This window comes from Crocuta crocuta, unplaced genomic scaffold (genome assembly GCF_008692635.1).
Source record: "Crocuta crocuta isolate KB4526 unplaced genomic scaffold, BGI_CrCroc_1.0 scaffold168, whole genome shotgun sequence".
Taxonomy (NCBI): Eukaryota; Metazoa; Chordata; class Mammalia; order Carnivora; family Hyaenidae; genus Crocuta; species Crocuta crocuta.
In genome coordinates this window covers 3042289-3064858 of record NW_027532591.1, presented here as the reverse complement: position 1 = coordinate 3064858, position 22570 = coordinate 3042289, and the positions used below count along the sequence as shown (strand labels likewise).

Genomic DNA, 22570 nt, shown 5'->3' with positions numbered 1-22570 from the left:
TCAGGCCCCCCCCCCCCCCCAAAATATCTTCCTTCAGGCTTTAATCTTACTGGATGACTCTATTTCTTCATCCTCTTTTTGTTTAACTCACTACAATTTGGGCTTTTTTCTACCATGTGATTTAAATTGAATTTTAAGAGTTGGATAATCGTTTATATAAAATACCCTGCTATGCCGTCTCTTTTCATTTTCACAGCTGTCTTTGTGGATCAGTATTAGTCAGTCTGTAGTGGGGGTGCAAAGACACTTGTCCAATATCATACAGAAAATGGTAGAGCCAGGTATCTTGATTATAAATTCGAGGGGACCTGTGTGGCTCAGTCAGGTAAGCATCTGACTTCAGCTTAGGTCATGATCTCGCGGTTTGTGGGTTCAAGCCCCGCATCGGGCTCTGTGCTGACAGCTCAGAGCCTGGAGCCTACTTTGGATTCTGTGTCTCCTTCTTTCTCTGCCCCTCCCCTGCTCATGTTCTGTTTCTCTCTGTCTCTCAAAAAATGAATAAACATTTAAAAAATGATTATAAATTCAGGTTTCTTTGATATGTTTTTTGTCATAATACCTAACTAATAACTCTCTTCCTTGATTTTCATTCTCACTGAACCTGTTTATAGTTCTTGTCTCCATTGAAATTTTCTCAAATCTTGCTTCTAAGATTCACACTTTCTAATTTTTGACAACTAATCTCATCATCTCTTTTACTGTTTTTCCTTATTCACCAATTGAAATAAGTTTATATATTTACATATTTAAGTATATATCTTAATTTTACATATAAATATACATATATTTAATTTTTTAAATGTTTTATTTTTTTTTTGAGAGAGAGAGATAGAGTACAAATAGGGGGAGAGGCAAAGAGAGAGGGAGATACAGAATCTGAAGCAGGTCTGAGCTGTCAGCACAGAGCCCAATGCGGGGGTTCAAGCTCACAAGCCGTGAGATCATGACCCGGGCCAAAGTTGAAGGCCTAACCAACTGACCCATCCAGGTTCCCCTANCACACACACACACACACACACACACACACACACACACTCACACACACATAGCCATTAGAGTTGTTCCCTTGAACAGTCCTCTGCCTGAAAACCTATTGTGGTTTTTCTGTTGCCATCAGAGTAAGTCCAAATACCAATGCCAGTTTAAGGACTGCTGCAGTGTAGTTCCATCGAAACTTTTTGCCCTTAGTGCCAGTCCATATTTTTCTCCCATACATGGGGTTGATGATTCAGTTTGCTTTCCTGAATTCTTTATTGATTTTCTAAATATCCAATTCCTTGCTTGAGTTTTTTATCTGCCTAGAGTACAACTTCCTCCCTACCAGTCTTCCATTAATACACTGTACAACATTGGTATCTCTTTTAAAAGTATGGGTTTAAAATTATCACTTGTGTGAAGCCTTGCACAGTGTTCTCTGGTGCTAGAGTAACTCTTCTATTAGCCCACGGCATTTGCTTGTACTTTTATTATGTCTCTTACCACACCAAAAAGGACATATCTGCAATTAAATTATATCTTTGTATAAGTAGTTGCTGAAAGGCACATCTGCTTCAGTTATAAGCTTGCTTTAGTGCCAAGTATGTATAAGTCTAAATTTTGTCTCAGACACTTTGGTTCTTTCTCCTCTAGGAAGTTTGCTTTGATTTTTTCCCATTCTCAGTGTATTAAATGCTCTCCTCTGAACTTACCTGTCACAAAACCTATCATTAGATATTATAATTTCTGTATATATTACGTAGTGTTCCTTAAGAGAGTATAGACTACCTTGCACACAGGTTCAGGCAGTGTGGCATTTCCTAGGGCTTTGTAAATGTTTTTAAATAATAATGGGAATAAATGAATGCCAATAAACAGCCAAAATAGAATCACAAATTTTTTTAGCTGCTTTTCAAATTCTGAATAAATAACTTCTCTAGATTCAAAGAATTTTAAGGCTGCCATGACTCAACCAAGAGATTATGTATTCTCATCAGCAAACATTAATGAAAAAAAAGATTGTTTATCTCATTTTTTAGAAAAAGCTTTTCCTAACCTGTTAGATGACTGATAAGAAAATGTGAAGAGATTGGGAGTTCCTTATACATAATTAAGTAGCTCATTCTTGCAGATACTTCAATAATTCATATTTGAAATATACTTTTTTCAACAAAATTGGCTTTTTAGATAACTCCCTTTGAAGATGTAGTCGTTGTAGGATTTTGCTTTCCGGGTCTTAAGAGACTTGGGAATTCTACACTTTGTGAAGACAAAATGAATAATGTGTTAGTTACATAGGCACAAAATTAAAATAACTATCCTAGTATGATGTAAAGTCCTGTTGTTATGGAAAGGGGCTATTATTTGATTGAGAACTGGATTGGGAGAAGGAGTTCAGATGTAGGGGAGCTGTTAGACTTGCTAGATCAGTAGTTTTAAAAATTGTTACATAGTGTTCTGAGATCCTTTGGAGGTACCCCCGCTATCAAAAGGATATGAGAAAGAAAAGGCCAAGGCCAGGAGCATTAGGCTCCCCATTTCCCTCTCCCTGCATCAGCCAGAGTGGCCTTACTTTTGTCTATGGTATGCATTGTAATTTTGCATAATAATATTTTGCCATGGGGCCAGGAGAATGAGGTAACTCTGTGAAAAGAAATTTGAAAAACATTGATGAGAGAGATCTTTAAAATCCCTTCTAGCTTTAAAATCTGTGATTTTATGACTGGCTAAACTCTAACATCCCTCTGGCCAAGTTTTATGAGTCTTTGATTCTAAGTTTCCCTTAATGCTTTTCTGACAAATATTTATCTCTAAGTTGGGCTCTTCTGCATAGACCAGAATCAAATAGTTTCCCCATTTTCATAGTTTAAGTGCATAGTGCCATATTTTAAAAGATAGAAATTTCATTTATTAGTCTTTGTAGACTCTGTATATTGAACCTAGTATAGACAGGCATTTCGCCAGATACCTTGCTGGGACCCTCTTCTCATCCCAGGCATAAATATTTGTCAGTATTCACAGTTTGGATGTTTTAGATTTCAGTATTTTTGAAATTCTGTTCTTACCTAGAGATTAACAGCCTACTATATTTTTTGAAGCTGATGTTTTTAATTGTAATACTTTAAATCTCAATGGATATTGCTGAAAACAAAATAAACAGCATATTTATTTATCAGTGCCCAGCGTGTAGTAAATGAACATTTATTGAACAGTACATATCATATTTAATAGCCTGTACTTCATAAAGAGCTTTTATATATAGTGTATTTCATGTTATCTCTAATAACACTGAGGCAAGTGTACCATTTTTCACTAATGAGAAGTTTGAGAACCATTACAGTAAGGAAGTGGCAGTTTGAAATAGAGATAACTGTGAGCTTTGTAAAAGACTCATATAGCTTGCATTGTCTCTGACCTCTCTGATTGTACCCATCTCCTCATTTATTGAGTAAATATTCATTGAGGACTTAATTGTGTACTATGTGCTGGGGATAAAACAGACAAAAATCCCTGTCTTCATTGAGTTTGTAAGCATCCTTCATTTTCCCTCAGGTTCCAACCTTTAGTCTAGGAGTATCACAGCAAGTTTAGAAATATGTAAGCCTTAAAATGAAAAATATTAAGCTTTCCTCTAGCAAATAGCTTCTTATATAATAAAACTATTATAACACTAATATTCTATTGTGGTTACATAACTTATGTGTTATAATTTAATTTCCTAAAGTCAATTTAAAGCTAATCAGGACTTTTCTCAAATAGCAAAGCACCGATGTTCATATGGTTAGTGATAGTGATGGAGATGACTTTGAAGATGCTTCCGAATTTGGGGTGGATGATGGAGAAGTATTCGGCATGGCATCATCTGCCCTGAGAAAATCTCCAATGAGTGAGTATTAATAGCTCTTTGGGTCCAGCATTATAATTCTACTTTCTACTGCAGAAACTTAGGAAGAACAATGAACTTAAAAATCTCTTAACTGACTTTTATTTTATTAAGCTCAACAATTTCCAGTGCTTTAGTAAAATTCATTAAAAATGCAAGGGAATGTATAGGGAATTTATAGATTTGTTTCACATATATAATTAGTTATGAGTCTGTCTCTACTTTAAACCTAGACTAGGCTGATAAACAAATAGCTATACTTATGTGACTTGACCTGTTTCCCCACATCTTATTAGAGGTATCAGTTTTAAGAGTAGTATTACCTTTTCCATTCACCGGTACCACCTTTCAAAGGAAAAAATGTAAACTAAATGGGCCATCTTCTGTTTCACCTTACAAATATATACTGTAGAATCACAAGTGGTACTATATGCAAAATTACCACTAAAATAAATCCTTAAATGCATCATTTACTCAGTGAAATTAGGGAACTCCCTTGAGCAGAAATAGATGTGATATTTACTTAAAATTGATCATCTTCCTTATAAATAAGATTTTAAAAATAACTTGAGATCCTTTTTATATAATTTAATCACAAGATATTATTTTAAGAAAACATTAAAATCCAAATGATCCAAATGATGACTGGCACATATTTGAAATGCTTAGGATTGTGTCAGTTGGTTTTCCAAAATTTATGAGCTTAGAATTTCTTTAAGGTTCGATAAAATCTTCTAATGTATGTCAAGTTAAAATGTCTCCTCAGATATATCACAGAAGCTAAAATTTAATTTTATTTCCTCTTTATTGATTAAATATATTTCTTATATGTGGGATTAGATGTTATGTGGTTTGTTTTTTTGTGTCTATTTGTTTTGTTTTTTTGTTTTTGTTTTTTCTTTTGTTTGTTTTTTAGTGCCAGAAAACGCAGAAAATGAAGGAGATGCCTTATTACAATTTACAGCAGAGTTTTCTTCAAGGTAGGTTTTGGACATTAACTGTATAAAATTGATGTTCTTTTAATGTTATGTGATTTTTCTGGAGCAGTTTTAATCATAGATTATCTTTAAATTTTCTGCAAAGTATTCAAATATTCAAAGTTTGGTTTCACTAGTAAGCCACTTATGCCACTTCAGAAATGCATTCATCTTATATCTATGTAGAAGCAAAATAAGTGGATCACAAAATAAGTGGATCAAATTGATATATTGACTATATTCCCAAAAGGACTAGGTTATAGAATGCTAATTTTTAGTATATCATAGGGTAAAAAAAATATCCTTTAAAATAGTGTTAAGCTTTAAAATAATTGAAAAATTTTAAATGTAAGTGAATTTTTCTTTTAATTTTTGTTTTGGAACTGTTTAACATTTCTTTTTTTAAGAGTCTACTATAAAATGTTTTAATATGCGTTTGCGATTCTTGTAAGGTGGTTAAGTAAAGATTTAAATATTTAACCCTAAATTTTTGTGTAAATGATATTTCTCTCTGGTTCTGTTTTCTAATGTAATGTCATTTGGAAATTTGCAAGATATTATTTTTTCCCCTCTCTGTTGGACTTCCAGGGTAAATCAATTAAAATGGAAACTTAAGGCTTCTGTAAGGAAAAATCTTATGAAAGTGGATAACCAGGAATTGCTACTTATAAATGGCATGGTTTTGTAGCACTTATTAAATCCATTTGCTAGATGTAGTTAAAATTCCAGTATTCTAATATTATCAGCATAGGCCAAAAAGAATTCTAAGAACTAGTGAAGCTTTTAAAGAAATGGTTTAATGTTCGATCTGTACTTAAGAGACATTAGTCCCAACATTTACTTAGAAGATGCTGGTTAAACTTGTGAAACTTACTAGGTAAATTTGAAATGTATTTTAATTAATAGACATAATTTTTCCTATAGATATGGTGACTGCCATCCTGTATTTTTTATTGGCTCATTAGAAGCTGCTTTTCAAGAGGCCTTCTATGTGAAAGCCCGAGATGTAAGTGCAATCTTAAACCTTTTCTGATTAAAAAGTGCATCCCAAAGGTTTACCACCAGGCCTCAGGCAATGCTTAATGTTTTCTGTGTTTTTCAGATTGAAGACTTGATTTTGTTTGTGGTTCATCTACCAACCTAGTCATCACCAAGATGCCTATTTCAGAGGGGCAGTAATATAATAGTGTATAGATGGCTTTGTCAAGCTCTGGTACAGGAGTTTTTTTGTAGGGGGTAAGGTGGACATGCTTAGAAGGAACCAGGCTACACGTGTATGTTTTTTTTCAGTTACCTCATTGACAGGTACTTGCTAAAAGAGGTGTCCTTCAGTCTTTTCCCAAAATGATTTCATCTAATAATATATATCTAATAACTGCAGTATTTTTTTCCCAAAAGTCACTTTAGACACAAAAATATAAAAATGGGCTTTGTGATCTTGAAATCAGGTAGATTGACATTTATGACACGAATTCAGAATGTACAGTTTCAGCAAGAAGATTCTATGCACTCTATTTATATGTTGATATAGCAGTGAAGACCTCAGTTATCTGGCTCCTACCTATTTGCACGGCTTCAGCTCTTCCCATTCCCTGCCTTACAGTGAATAAATTTAGTAATAATGTTCCGTTTGTGTTTCCCCATAGTCTTGCTCTTTGTTCATGCTTTTCAGCTGTAAGGAATGCCTTCATTCTGCCTTTACCTGGTTGACTCCTACTCTTCCTCTAAGACTTAGTTGTTCCTATTGTCACTATTGCAGCCACTTTAGTACTTTGTAAGGAAGCCCTCTGCTCATCTGATTGTTACATTTAACACATTGTTTATAATTATTCTCTGTATATGTCTCTCCAAAGACTTGATTTTCTTTTTGGCAATGACTGTGTACCTACATCCCTATACATAGTAAACACTCTGTTTACTGAATGAAGGAAAAAAGAGAATGGAAGGAAGAAATAGTGTGGAGTGGAGGGAAAGTTACTGGAATTAAAGAGGGCAAAAAACTTTGAGACTAGAGTGTAAGAATTCCTCCAAAATTTCTGAAATGTATGTTTGGACATCAAGGAAAATTTCATCTTAAATTTTTAAAACGGACAATAATTACTGCTCAAACTTAGAGCAGTCAATGATAGTTTAATGAAGTGGAGTATGAAACAGAAACTGTACTTTACCCTAAGAGTAGTGGAATAACCTGTTATAAAGGCTTTTTTAAACATCTATTTTTTGGGATGCCTGGGTGGCTCAATCAGTTAAGTGTCCGACTTCAGCTCAGGTCATGATCTCATGGTTCATGGGTTCAAGCCCCGCATCGGGCTCTGTGCTAACAGCTCAGAGCCTGGAACCTGTTTCAGATTTTGTATCTCCCTCTCTCTCTGACCCTCCTCTGCTCATGCTGTCTCTCTCTCAGAAATAAATAAAACATTAAAAAAAATTTTTTTAATGTAAAAAATAAACATCTATTTTTAACTATTATATTTATAGTAAATGGATGTTATTTTTGAGGAAATAAATATTTACAATAATACATATTTATAATAGTCTTCATAAATACAGTTTTATGGAAAATACTGAAAAGGAAAAAGGAAATATTCAAACAAAGATTAACAGTTTTCTTTATGATATATATTATTTTCATTTTTAATATATTTTTATCAGTCATTTTGTGCATATTTAATATTATTGAGTCATGTTATAATCTTGTTAAAATAGCTTATTTTCACCTTTTAGTAACATACCATTTACTTAATTATTTTATAATATTTTAACTCTTTATTAAAACAATTTCTTAATACCAAAAAAGTAAAAAGAATAGTAGGATAAACACCCAAATCCCCTATACTTAGATTTAATAATAAATGTTGCCATATTTGCTTCTTCCATGTATAGAAATCCCAAAGTTTCAATGGAGATATAAGCCTTAATAACTTCATTTTTTTTTTTTAATGTTTATTTTTGAGAGAGAGAGACAGACAGAGCACAAACAGGGGAGGGCCAGAGAGAGGGGGACACAGCAATCGAAGCAGGCTCTAGGCTCTGAGCTGTCAGCACAGAGCCCAACGCAGGGCTCGAACCCACAAACAGTGAGATCATGACCTGAACTGAAGTCGGATGCTAAACCAACTGAGCCACCCAGGTGCCACAGCCTTAAAAACTTCAAAACTCTAACTGCCACTTATAAAAGAACAGCATTTGAAATGTAATTTTTCACATTTTTATACTTATTTAGGTTTGTGATTTTGATGAATAAATTTTTATGATAAATTTTTGTTTTAGTTCTTCTCTGATTAAAAATGGCAAACATTGATTAGAACAGATATAAATGTACATTTTATTATTAGAAATATACAAAAACAAACAAATATAAAAGAATTTAAAGTTTCATATGATTTTTTTAAGTTTGTGACAGTTAAACTTTTGAAATAATTAAACTGCATGAAGCATTTAGGATACCCTTGTATATTCATTATTTTTGATTAAACCATTTCAAAGTAAATTACAGACATCATATCTTATACCTAAAAACATCTATATATATTGTCCAAAAAATAATTATATTCTCCTATATAATCATAATACCATTATCACATGTAACAAAATTAACAGTAATTTCCTAATACCATCTAATATCCAGTGAACATTCAAACTTTACCAGCTGTCCCCAAAATGTCCTTATAACTGTTTTTTTAAACCACAATCTACTCAAGGATTACAAATAGATTTGGTTGTTAGATTTCTTAAATCCCTTTTAGACAAGCACCCCCTCACCCCTGATAACATTTGCTTTGTGAAGAAATCATGCTAGATGACTTAGAGAATGTTCCAAATTCTGGATTTGTATAATTGCTTCCTTGAGTCATTATTTAACTTGTTCCTCTATTCCTGTATTTCCTGAGAAATGGATACTAGGTCTCAAAACTTTGTTAGATTCAGGTCAAACTTTTCTGGCAAGAATGCTTTGTAAGTAATGCTGAATATTTTATTAAACAGGAATCTAATGGTTATAGAGTCTCTCGTTGTATGACCATGTTATTGTATTTAAATAATCACTTATTATTGGACCTAAATATGGCTGAAAGTAGTTGAAGTAACTGGAAAATATTAGGGCCTTTTATAATGTAAAAACTGTAGTTCCCAAAATAGGCATAAATATACAGTATATAATAGATTTTTTTAAAAAACTAAGTGTCATATATAATAAATTCGCATTTAGATTCTTTCAGACTGATTATTCAGAGGAACACCACTCTTATTAACTTCTATATGTCTAATGAAAACTAATGATTGTTTGCTCTTGGTATTTTAACAAATGAAAATCATTGGTTTGTGAAATTAAATGTTTTGTTTCATATTAGAGTCATACCAAAATCCACTGACCTCTTTGGACTCCTAAACTGTCTTTATCTCTTCCCCCTCATCCAACACTTTCTGTCTTCATTTCTCTTTTCCAAGTTAATAAACAATAGTTTATGCATTGTTATTACATTACTGTAAACTTATTTAAAATTCACCCACATAATGGATAATTTATTCAGAATTAAATCTAAGCAGATACATTTATTATGGTCATCAGCCAAGTTATATATATCTACTTTTAATTAGAACTGGGTCAGCATAGAAATAGTACTGCTACTACAGATTTATATGGTACTGTATGATTTATAGAATATCTTTCCTATTCATATCTCATTAAAAACAAATTTTTAATGTTTTATTTATTTTTGAGAGAGAGAGAGAGACAGTGTGAGCAGGGGAGGGTCCGAGAAAGAGGGAAACACAGAATCTGAAGACAGGCTCTAGGCTCTGAGCTGTCAGCACAGAATCCGACGCAGCGCTCAAATCCACGAGCTGTGAGATCATGACCTGAGCCGAAGTCAGACGCTCAACCGACTGAGCCACCCTGGCACCCCTACATATCTCATTTGAATCCCACAACAAACCAGTGAGATAGGAACATACAATATCAGTATTCCCAATGTAGAGATGAGAAGGCTCAGAAACGCAATACAGTTTAACCAAAGCACATCAGTAGTAAGTACTGGAGGCCAAATAAAAGCTCAGGTTTTAACACAGGTGAATGTTATTTACACCATAACACTATATTTCAGTTTTCAATAATAACTACTATACTACAGGATTCAGCTATCAAAGTTCATGTCTCCTTTTCAGATCTTCCATTTGAGAGTTAAAACAAATCTTTTTCAATATTATTTTATACAACTTGTGAATGAATCATTTTTAAGAAAACAGTTGGCCGATGCTCACATATTTTAAAAGCAAGTATGACAGATACTGTGGCATTCTTACTAAATTTCTTTCATCTTAAATATCACATGTTTAATTTAAACTGTGGGAGGCACATTAATTTTACCAGGGCAACAGATGAGCCTCAAGTACCAGCATTCTTCACTTGAAGTGAGAAATTGAGTTCCAAGAGTAAATAAAAACAAGATTGAAGGTTTAAATCCTCTGCTAGGCTTTTTGAACTTATATACTCATTAAATGTTTATTGGAGTGGTGGGATTACAAAGGATTTGGGGAGCTTCATCAACTGGTATATAGTTAATCACTAAGTAAAACACTACATTTGATAAAGTGTTTCTCACGATGCCACATTCAATCCATCTTAATGAAAACTGCTTCAAACTGATTTCGTTTGAGAGTACTTGATGAAGAGAGTGCCTATGGTTTTTTCTGCCTTTTTCGTGAGGAATTTAAAACACTGTCCAAAGCAAAGCTCCAACTTCAGTAAGATAGGTATTCTAAGATCTTGTGTTTATGTTGTGACAGAGACAGACTGCTGGCAACAGGTTCATTAATTTTACGACCTCCTTCTATGCCCTTAACTATTAGAGATCTTCACGCACTTGAGGGCTGTAAATATTTATCACATGCCTACTAAGGACCTGGACTGTAGAGCTTTCCTACCCTTGAGATGCTCGCAGTTTAATGGGGAGGATCATGTAAACATCCATATAGTATATTTATTGACTAAAGCTTTTATTATCTTTAGATAAGTGAGAGCCAATGGTTAATCACCTTAATTAAGGTTGCAGAAGACTTACCACTGGCCACACCACAATTCCCTAGGAGTTTCTTTTTTTCTTTTTCTTTTTTTATTTTTGAGAGAGAGAGACAGAGACAGAGCGCAAGCAGAGAAGGGGCAGAGAGAGAGAGGGAAACACGGAATCTGATCAGGCTCCAGGCTCTGAGCTGTCAGCACAGAGCTCAACATGGGGCTTGAACTCTTGAACTGCAAGATCATGACCTGATCCAAAATCAAGAGTCAGATGTGTAATTGACTGAGCCACCCAGGATCCCCTCCCTTGGAGTTTCTTAAAGATGGTTCTTTTTCTCCTTATTGCCTCCCTACCTCTCATTCCTGCTACCTCTAAATTCTGTACAAAACAAAAAGTGCCCTGGAGAGTGATTAGACATTTGTAATAACTAAAAATCAACAGCAATAAAAATCTCAGTGCCAGGGTTTATCTCCCACATGGGTGTTCCTTTCCTAGCATCCCCTTGGGAGACTGGGCTTTGATATCAATAATCCTGTTATAACTCCTCAGATCTTGACTTCAGACCCAGTGCCGTTTCCATATATTACACATAAATTAAGGAGACCAGTGCTCTGTTCTTAATTTTCCACTTAGTTACGCTGTGGCCCCAAACAAGTAATCAGCTTATTTCTTATCTGGGGAAAAAACCAAAAGGGAGATGATGATACAGTTGTTTTGAGGATTAAATAGGATGTCATCCTTAAATGCACCATGGCCAAAGTGCTGTGAGGCAGTTCGGGACAAATATGAGAAATGTTTGTAAAATAACAAAACTGACTTATTCATACAATTTATGAACTAATTCTAAGAATAATTCCAGAAAGGAATTTTGAGAACCCCTATGGGTGTTTACAGCACTAAAATAACTGCTTGGCTTCAACAATGTTTGTTATCAAGCTTTATTATATTACTTTTAAAAATCAGCCTATTTTAAAGTAATGCTGTTTCTACTTCATGTTAAAAGAAATGTAAATACCATCACTGATCAATATGTTTTAAGAAAAATAACTTCTTCACAAATCTCAAGCCACAGCTGTAGTTGGTGAGTTCCTACCCCTCCATTATCCAGAAAAAATAGGAAAACAAACTTATTTGTGGTTTAGAAAATATGCTCAGTCTGTTCATCTTGTCTTTGTTTTCTTTTCAATTTAAATTCCTTAAAGGCAGACATTGTCTTTAGAGTAATTTTCTATGACAGCTATGACAGCATCCTGCACATGTGTGAGATAAGAACTATGATGTTAATATAACTTTGCGAAGTATGTTTTCATTGTTGTAAAGAAAAAAAAGAAAGAATAATACAGGTACATTTAAAGTAGAAAAACAAGTTACCACATAATTTGAAAACTGAAAATAATCACTATTAAATGTTATTTTTATCATTAAATGTGTTTAATTAATTTTTATCATTAATTTATCATTAAATGTGATTTTTTTTTTTTTAAGAGAGAGAGCACACAAACTGGGGAGAAGGGCACAGGGAGAGGGGGAGAATCTTAAGCAGGCTCCATGCTCAGTGAGTAGCCTGACTCAGGGCTTGATCCCACAACCCTGGAATCATGACCTGAGCTGAATCCAAGAGTCAGACGCTCAACTGACTGAGCCCCCAGGCACCCCTTAAATGTGATTTTTTAAAAAATCCCCAAATATGTATATCAAGAAAAGTGTTGATATGTTTTATATAAATGAAACCATACTAAATATGTTGTTCTGTAATTAGATGTTTCCACAAAGTATCTTTCATAATATAAGAAATACAAATTAAAACCACACTGATACATCATACATCATTTTCATATATCATAATAGCAAATTTTTTTCTGCATACATACCCAAGCATAGAGAAGTAAGATAACTACAAGGATATTTATTATATCATTATTTATAATAGCAAATAATTGGAAATATCTTAAATTTCATACAGTGGAATACTATGTGACCATTAACAGTGAAGTCACTTTATATATATTTATGTGGAATGATGTTTAGGATACTTTGTGAAGGGAAAAATGTGTGATGCATAAAAGCATGTATAGTATATTTCCTTTTGTGCTGTAAAGATTATGTGTGTACATAGATAGACTATTAAACACGCACACATCAACCACTTATTATGACTTTAACCTTCCTGGGTCTCAACTATATGTAATATGACACACCTGGCATTTCAGATAGACGTACACTTCACTATTACAAATCCCCATAGGCTATCCTCTCTGGATTAAATGGACTGGACTACATGCTAACAGTGAAGGCTCTCCCTGACCTTTGTGTGAAGTCTAGACTAGCAACCTCCATGTCTTCTTTTGACTTCATGCCTATTTGGCCTTCTGAAAACAGGATCCTCTCCTCTCTTCTCACTAACCAGATGCACAAGATGGAGCTTTCTAAAGGACCAGTTAGGTCCTTCACATTAGGCCAGTGTTGGTTACAATCCCTTAAAATATAATTCAGGGCCCACTGGAGTCTGTGAGAGTCTTTCTGATGGGCCACGAACTAATCATAAATGGATATCTTTTCTTTAGATCAGTGTGGAGCCTGCTTGGGATTTTCTCTGTCTCCCTCTCTGCCCCACCCCACTCACATATGCACACACTCTCTCTCTCACTTTCTCTCTCTCTCTCTCTCTCTCTCAAACTAAATAAACTTTAAAAAAGCTACTACAATTCCATATGCCTAATCTTAGCTTGTTTTTATAATTTACATTGTTCCACTGAAATCTCCCAGATAGTACTTGACATTAGTAAAAAGTTACTGAATATGTATACCCACAAATCATTAGAATTCCTGTGATTTTTCAGCAAGAATGCATTATTATCAATATACTTTAAATTAAAAATTACTGTTAATTTATCTTCAATTCATTGTTGCTGTGATTCCCCCACCCCCGGAGTGTGGAAATGATGTGATAGATAAGCTATGGATTCTTTTTCCTTAGTGGCCTAAAAGTGGGAAAAAGAAATGTTTGTGTACCATTGCCTTTCAAAGTGTGTACTTTACATTCATTCACATTCATATTGTTATGCCTGTTAACTGACAGGTTAACTACAGGTAGTGTTATTCTTTTCAGAAGAGAAGATGATAAAATCCTGCCTGCACTTTTATGAGGCTGCTTTTCCAGTCCTTGGTACTGCTTCTAGCTGGAAAACCAGTGAGATGAGGTCTTTGCTCTGGTCTGAAACTGCCTACTTTCTTGCCTCCATATTCCCTCTCCCAGGCTCCCGAAAGAACTCGCCTGCCTCTACAGTTTGCAATAACAGCTAATCACTTGAGCTTTAATTTCCTTATTTGTAAAAACTTTAGTCACATGGTGGCCTTCCCCAAAAATATTTTATGACTTGAATATTACAGTCTGGACAGTGAAAACTGATAAAGCTCTGTCCCAACTAACATTGGTCAGCTTATTTTATGAAGAGAGTTTGATTTTACTTTAGGCTTTTTTCTTTGTTTGACCTGTGACTTTCTTATGAGAAGGCTCCATGCATGAGGCTCAAGTACATTTGTGTTCTCAAGATTTCAGAGTGCTATCCCAATATGTGCTTCAGGAAGTGAGAGGAAAAAGACATCATCTTAGCAGCACCTCACATTCAGTATCTGGCTGTTTCCTTTTGGAACCTTTCCAATTGGTTGCTGCTTGTTGGTCCCTGAACTTAGTTTTGGGAACCAAAAAATGGAAAGTGTCATGATTTTTTCCACAAATCAGTCTAAACTGATTCTTCATTCTTTAAAAGTTATTAGCTTGAAAGTTCTTTAAAGGGGTGCCTGGTTGGCTCAGTTGGTTGAGCTTCCGACTTCAACACAGGTCATGATCTCACGGTTCGTGGGTTCGAGCCCTGCGTTGGGTCTCTTTGCTGACAGCTAGCTCAGGGCCCGGAGCCTGCTTCCACTTCTGTATCTCCCTCCCTCTCTGACCCTCCCCTGCTCACACTGTCTGTCTGTCTGTCTCTCTCTCTCTCTCTCAGAAATAAATAAAAACATTTAAAAAAAATTTTTTAATATTAGGCTACTAACATTACTGGGCCTTTTACCAAACTTTTCTCTTTTTCTTCTTTTCATTCTTATTTTCCTTACTATCTATCACCCAAATTTAAGAATTAGCTCAGGTATTCCCTTTATAACGAAGTAGCCAATCAAAGTTTATGTTTAGACCCTAGGACTGCCTCTATTATAGGACTCATATTACCACTGCCGTCTAAACAGAGTGTTGAACTTCTGACCTCCAGAGCTATATGGCACCCACCCAAAGCACAAAAAAGTAGCTTTCCCAAGGTCTCATAATCAGGAGGTGACAAAGAAGGAATTTGAACCAGATGACATGGCTTCATGCTGCCCTGCCTCTGTTCTCACCTGTACTTATCTTGAGTTGCAGTTGGATCCTGGGCTGGATCTATGAACATTCATATACAGGAATAGTATTATAGAAGTAGGCAGTGACTGGAATGATCCTAATTGGAACCTAGATTTAAAACAGCAAATAAAACATCTACAAAGGACATTTTGAGGTTCTCAGGGAAATTTGAATATGGACTGTATGTATTAGATGAAATTGTAACAATATTAAATGTCTAGATTGTGATAAAAATATGGTCATGTAAGGGAATGACCTTGTTTCTTAGGAGACAGACACTGAAGTATTTGGGGTGGAGGTGTCAAGATGTGTGCAACTAAACAGTATACTTTACTAAACAGCAACTTTAAACGTTTCAGGGAAGGAAGCATACAATGAATGATAGAGCAAATATGGCAAAGTGTTAATAATTGATAAATCTAAGTGAAGGATTAGTGCTTATCTTTGTATCAATAAATCATTCCCAAACTTAAAACCAAAAAGAGTAACAGTGATGGTGATTCTTATGGGAATGAAAATCATGATAGAAAAGAAGGAACCAGGAATAAAGTCAGGTTCCAATTTACATAAAAGAAATTATTTTATTTTTAATGTGTTTTAATTCTTATACAGAAAAATCTATGAACTACCATTTATAAAAATTATATCAACTTTAAAACTATTAAACACACAGACTATGGATTTTCTAGTGTTCAGAAAGAAACTAGGAAACTTCTTTTCAGTCCATCAGCAAATATTTTCTGAGTATCTCCTCTATGCCTGGCTTATCTTGAGACATAGCCAGCTCATTTCTTCCAGCTCTAATGTTCTATGGTTCTGTAATGCTAAGTGTCTAAATCCAATGGCTCCTGTAGCTTAAGGCCACATCACATTGGTTGCTGTCAGCCTGGCATTTCCTAAACATCAACTTAGTGCCTTAGCTCTTGGATTTTAATTTGAAGATTAGTGAGGTCCTGAAAGCAGGGACACAATTTAGCATCCAAACACTATTGCTAGTAAGAGAAATGGAGGAGCTTCATGATCTTTAATACATTTTCTTGGCTATCATTTCTTTTGAAATTGCTTTCAAATCCTTTACTTTGCATGGGTAATTCTGGAGTCTTCATCTTAACAACTACATTTCATTCAGCTCTTACTTTGGGTCAGGTGTTGTAAAGAGGCACTATATGCACTTTATCCACAGTCTTTGGAATGAACACCCATCTTGCTCCATGGTCACACAGATGGTAAGTGCAAAATTGGATTTAGCATAGGGCTTTTTTACCTTTACACTATGTTACCAAAACCTGGATCACAAAGAGGGAGTCTGAGGAGAGTGTAGCTGGGCTGCTTGCCATTGTCTCCCAGACTTACACCCTCTGTGCCAAATTAAAAATACAAATAAAATGTAGTTTCTTTAGTGTCCCATTCTTATCACTTATCTTATGATACTGCAATTATAATTTTGCTTCCCCATACACTGATACCCCCCTCAACTCTTTGAAGACAAGGGAACTTTGTTTTATTCATCTTTATATTCTCAATGCCTAACACATAGGCACTCCGTAAATGTTATTGAACTGAATTATTAATGGGCCAAAGGGAAAAATGGTTATAGTAATGGAAAACAAAACATTTTCTCATGCTTTTTCAATGTACTAGATGCCCTTTCTTCACAAAAGCAGTTTTCTGATATGCTGAATGCAGTTCTCACTGTTTAGACCTGTGTTTAATTGAGCTCAATAAAATAATCAGAAATCTGTGTTTGGGGCTCATTTAGCTGTGCCTATGCTTTAATCAAAGATTTATGTAGCCCATATTTAGTAGCATTTGCATATTATTAAGAGTTTTCTATTTTGTTTATTATTTCTGTCAAAATAGCAGAAGAAAAATTTTTGTTGAAAGGGTATTATGTTAGAAAAGATCATTTTAAGATTATTCAGTTTCCCTTTTCAAAGCTACTATGGGCGCCATCCCCCTCCCCCCACCTCCTGAAGATTCTCTTCTGATTACTCTTTTTATCATCTCCTTTCTCACAGTTTAGAGCTTAAAGTGAGAATTTTTTTTTAAAGTGTGTTTTCCTGGCATCTCATGTTTAACAGTGTCAGGGGTTTGTGTCCCTGGAACGAAAACTGTTTCTCCAGAGCCTTNAGCCAGTCGCTTACCACAAAGCAATGCCACCACAAAGGAAAGATTAAGGGTTTAGAGAGAGGTCAATGTGGGTTTTTCTCTAACTAAACACTTTCCTAAAGTTTCCTTGTGGAAAAATAATGAAGTCATCTCAGAGTTTTTAAAGAATTTTTATTTCTTTTTCACCGTCTGCATTCGCTTGTCTTCTCAGCATGGATGTTTAATCTTCCTAGGCTTTGTGAATTGGCCCAAATGAATAAGTAGTGAGCTGTCTCTCTAGGAGCTAGAGGCTTATTCTAAGGGCCTAATCACTGAGTAAACACATCTTTGCCCTCCCTCTCACAACTGCGATATAATAGTCGAGATTCTAGCACAGTAACCTGGATATTGCAGGGACCAATGCTTTGAAATGCAGAATGGTTGATCCTCCAAAACAGACAGTGCCTGATCTTCGCCTGCCTCTTTCTTCTATTTTAAATTAAATATTGCCAAAGAGATGGTGTTTTATTGCTTGATATTGTGCATTAGTGCCCTGGATTTCCAAGTTTAGTTTCAGTCAACACTGTCGGCTGCACTTATAGGGAACTCTGCATGTTGGGTTTCTTTAGTAGCCTCTTCGGCACATGTGTGTTTGGTTTGGAAGAGCATTTAAATTAAATCAGTGAGATAGCAATGTAAATCGCTAATCTCTTTCCCAAAGTCTAAATGTTCCATTGCAGCGTTCTTGAGAGAAATGGGCATTTTAAAGATTTAGCCATTGCCATTGTTTGGTTAGAAATATGCTGGTTTAAAAGTGGGCAGCTCTCTTGTTCCCAGTGTCTCATTAAATGTAGTTGCTGAGATACGATCAAGCAGAATTAGAGGTTGACATCCCTCTGTCTATTTAGCAAGAGAGCTCCTAAGAAGAGTTCTGAATTTGTTAGTGCTGCCAGGTTCATGTTCCTTTTCCTAAAGCAGTAGATTTCTAGATTCTTTTGCTGAAAGTGGTTTGGCATTGCTGCTGCCATTTGGTGTGTTTTGTTTGTTTGTTTGTTTGTTTGTTTTTGCCACAGGGTTGATAATCAGCATTCAAGTTTCTTTCATCAAACATGCTGAGACCCATGCTAGCTTTAGGGATGCAAAGACTGAAAGAGACCTAGTCCTCAACCCTTGAGAGACTTTGTCTAGAGGGGAAACTGGTAAATAATGATAATACTAATGGGAAGAGATGGAGGCCCAGAAAAGGAAGCTGTTAACTCTGCCTGAGGGAATCAGGGAAGGTTTCATAGAGGCCTTTGCTTTGAGCCTTAAAGGATGAATAGGAATTTACCAGAGAAGTATCTCTCCAACTGTTTATCTGATTACAAACTTTCCAGAAGCCAGCTACTGTTACCTGCAGACACAACATGAATGAAGAAACCTAGAGTCTGTCTTGTTCACCATTTTATCAGCATTGCTTCCTACTGGGCCTGACACAGTATTTCAACAAATGCTTGTTGAATGAATGATTAAATTAATTGACCCATGGAAACAGCTATAGTTGGAGTAACTGAGCTACTTATACTCAGGAATTCTGTCCTTATTCCCATTACATGTTGTCTTTGAGGCCCAGGAAGCACTGACGTATGAGCTGGGGCCAATCTGGCATCTTCATATTCTATGAACACTCCAAGCCTTGACTACAATGTGGTTGATTTTCCTGCTACTGCTGTAGTATCAAAGAAAGAATCTCAGGCTTAGAGTCCATCCATTTGGCTTCTAGTCCCAGATGGACTACTTACTTACTAGTTGTGGTAGAACTTAGGACAGGTCTTCTTTCTAAACCTCAGTTTTCTTATCTGTTAATAAATTTAAGAATACTATTTTAAGGTATATTTTGGGTATTAAAGTAGATAAAGGGTGTGTATCTAAAGTAGAAAAAGGGTGCCTCCTAGTCGTAGAAGATGCTTTTAGAATCTTAATCTACCTATGTACCTCTGGTTACCCTCACCAAGTACAAAATTTACCTTTGAAGGAAATATTTTAATGATTACATTATTATTATTATTTAGATTATTTGGATTATTTAATAGAATAATTCCAAGCATCAAATTTCAATATCCTTTCATCAATATGAGCCTTATATTTTTCTGTAAATGTCTTCCCTTTTTTGGAATCCCACTCAGCATGTTTTTCTTTATTGTCATCTCATCCTTATTTAATAGGAAGGGAAAGACCCTAAGCTTCCTTAAAGTTTTCCTTTGCCAGAATTTCACAGATTGGTTTGTATATTGTCTCCACCATAATTTTTTTCTTTTTTTTTTAAATATTTTTATTTATTTCTAAGAGAGAGAGAGAGAGAGAGACAGCGTGAGCAGGGGAGGGTCAGAGAGAGAGGGAGTCACAGACTGAAACAGGCTCCAGGCTTCGAGCCTGCAGTCAGCACAGAGCCCGACGTGGGCCTTGAACCCACGAACTGCGAGATCATGACCTAAGCGAAAGTCGGACGCTTAACCGACTAAGCCACCTAGGTGCCCCCATAATTTTTTTTTCTATATCCTGGCAGGTGACTATTTTTAAACTCACCTCTTCCACAATGTAGCACCAAGTAGTTAGTCAATAACAATTTAGGCTCTTTAATCATCATCGTGGGGGATGTTGTTAAAGCTGACATGTTGCAAATTATGTTGCTCAATTTCAGTTTTTAGTTTCAGTTATTTTATTGACTATCCATCTGTGACAGAGGACGCTTTTAAGAGAGCTAATGTTATTTCTTGATAGCAAGTTTTATCAAGCAAAGGGGAAAGATTCAATTCACCATATGACGAACCACAGCGGATATTTTCTGAAATATAGACTAGAGAGAATTAATGTGAACAATTTTCTACCATCCTTCCAGGGGCAGTTAGATGTTACATGCTTTTACATAAGGACTTTAATATGAGAACACATTAAGGGCTTTGAAATTACTTGTGAAAGTAAAACATAACTTCATTTTAGACCTTTTACTTTCAAGTAGATGAGACTTACAAAAAATACATAAGAGAGAATTTGGAAATCAGTTCATCTTAATCAGTATTTTTTTCTCTGTACATAGTTGGATAGTTCAAAATTAATTTTCCCTTTATAAAGTATGTTTTGATAGGAAGAATTATACAATCCATTTTATTTAAAGAAAATACAATTCTATTGCATATTCGGCTACAGAAGGGCTTGCACATATTAACAGGAGTCTGTGACAGCAGTCTATAAAACAATATAATCATCCTAGCCTCTTTAGAGTAGCAAAATTTATTCATATTAGTGAATGCTTTAGGAACTCTAAGTGTCAGGTGCTCTTTTAGGGAGTAGCATTTAATTTTTGTCTTTGCTGTTTATATTTACCAATTATGCCTTTCCAAAATTCAAGAACTCTTACATTAGTGAATATTTTAATTCATCCATCTTTTCTCCTTTTTTTCAGAGAAAGCTTCTTGCTATCTACCTCCACCATGATGAAAGTGTATTAACCAACGTGTTCTGCTCACAAATGCTTTGTGCTGAATCTATTGTCTCTTATCTGAGTCAAAATTTTATAACCTGGGCTTGGGATCTGACAAAGGACGCCAACAGAGCAAGGTAATACTGTTGTTCACAAGTTATAAGTGGGGCTTCTATTTAAAAAAAAAAAAAGTTAACCATTGTATTTGGTTTCTTATCATCATAAACATTTTCGTCTTCAGCGTTAAATCCCCTACCATTACATTTAATTAGATAAAAGGTATTTTTTATAGCCAACATGCAGTTATTTACAATTGTGAAAATACATCTCAATTTATAAAATCCAAGAATGACCTGAAAGTCAAAACCAAAATACATTGTTTTCATCTTTTTGCAGTAAACCCACTACAGTACATTTCCGTGTACTAGATATTCTTGGGTTCTCATATGTTGTGGAATATTTAGAGAAAATGTATTTTTAATAATGTTCAGAAAAAGCAGTGCAAGTCTATCATATAATCTTAGTAGTAAGTTTATTTTTTAATAATTCCAGTGAAGAAGGCAAGACATTCTGGACTAGACCGTGGAGTTGGTAATAGCTTAACTCTAGCATATACTAATTGATCTAATCGCTTTATTGCACACATTCTTTTGCACACATCCATATTCTCAGTAGGAAAAAAATCCCTTTCCTAGCTGTCAGGATAAATTTACTTAATTTGTTAATCTTAATATATATAAGTGATGAATAATTCTTCATATTTTGTCTATTTGAGTTTCTCATCTGAAATATATTTCATCATGTTTAATTACACATGTGGCCATAACAATCAGTGATGCTATTTTGGGTGTGTTTAACACAGTCATAATCACAGACTATTGGTTTATGAACAGGGAGATTAAATTAATTCATATCAAGGCAAGTCTACTATAGTTATCTAATTTAAATGATTATAGGACAATTAGAAATTATCTGATTTGGTTTTTCATTATTATTTTATAGCTCACTGAATTTTTGCTTATCATTTAGACTTTGTTTTATGTAATGTAAACCTGAAAAGAAGGATGATTCTTTCCTTAAGTGTGAAGCAAAAGAATGTTGAAGCAATTTCTTCATCTAATACTTCATTTCTTTAAGCAAATGGTTAGGAAATTTCACAGGATGACTTCGTTCTGCATTGGAAATGTTCCCTGTTATACATAAATAAAGAACCTTTAGCACCTGTATTTGTTTAAATTAAATCAGGTTATTATTCACACTCAGTTAAAGGTGATGAAAAGCAGTGCCAAAAACAGATAAAAATGCAGCATCGAAGGTCTTTCATGAGGCAAAATACATAGACTGGAGACTTGGCTAAATCTTTTGCCATTCACTGGCAGTAAGGAATCTCCTCCTTTCCTTTTATCCACAACTTGATGGAGAAGGAAACACTATTTCTAAACCATCTGTAGTGGCTAAGTTCAGCAGGCTACCTGCTGTTATTTTGTTCTATCCTCCATTTAATTCCTTAGTTCCTTTTATTTTACAATGACAAAAAATTGCAGTGTAGTTTCTTTTGAAAAACAGTGTTTGAGGGGTTTTTTTTATGACTGGCAATCAACAGCCATGTAATTGCTTTGTTATGTTTTACTAAAGAAGTCTGTTAAGTAGCACAACTTTGATACACTAGTAATAAGAGTTTGCAGGTTACAGAGACACCTGTGGTGACCAAAGCGACAGAAGCTGCTTATTAGAAAGAGCCAGTACAGCTGTGTCCTATTAACTCCTTATGACACTTTTTTTTAA

The 22570-nt window shown here is 34.8% G+C and overlaps 1 protein-coding gene across 4 annotated transcripts in view; it reads left to right on the top strand.

Moving 5' to 3' along the window:
- Positions 1-22570, top strand: part of FAF1 (Fas associated factor 1) — a 449320-nt gene that overhangs the window by 311057 nt on the left and 115693 nt on the right. For all 4 annotated transcript variants that reach the window (XM_077779702.1, XM_077779703.1, XM_077779704.1 and 1 more), the window contains 4 exons: positions 3736-3862; positions 4776-4839; positions 5761-5842; positions 20768-20922. In XM_077779702.1, the coding sequence (XP_077635828.1) occupies positions 3736-3862; positions 4776-4839; positions 5761-5842; positions 20768-20922 (428 nt within the window). The remainder of the gene's footprint in view (positions 1-3735; positions 3863-4775; positions 4840-5760; positions 5843-20767; positions 20923-22570) is intronic.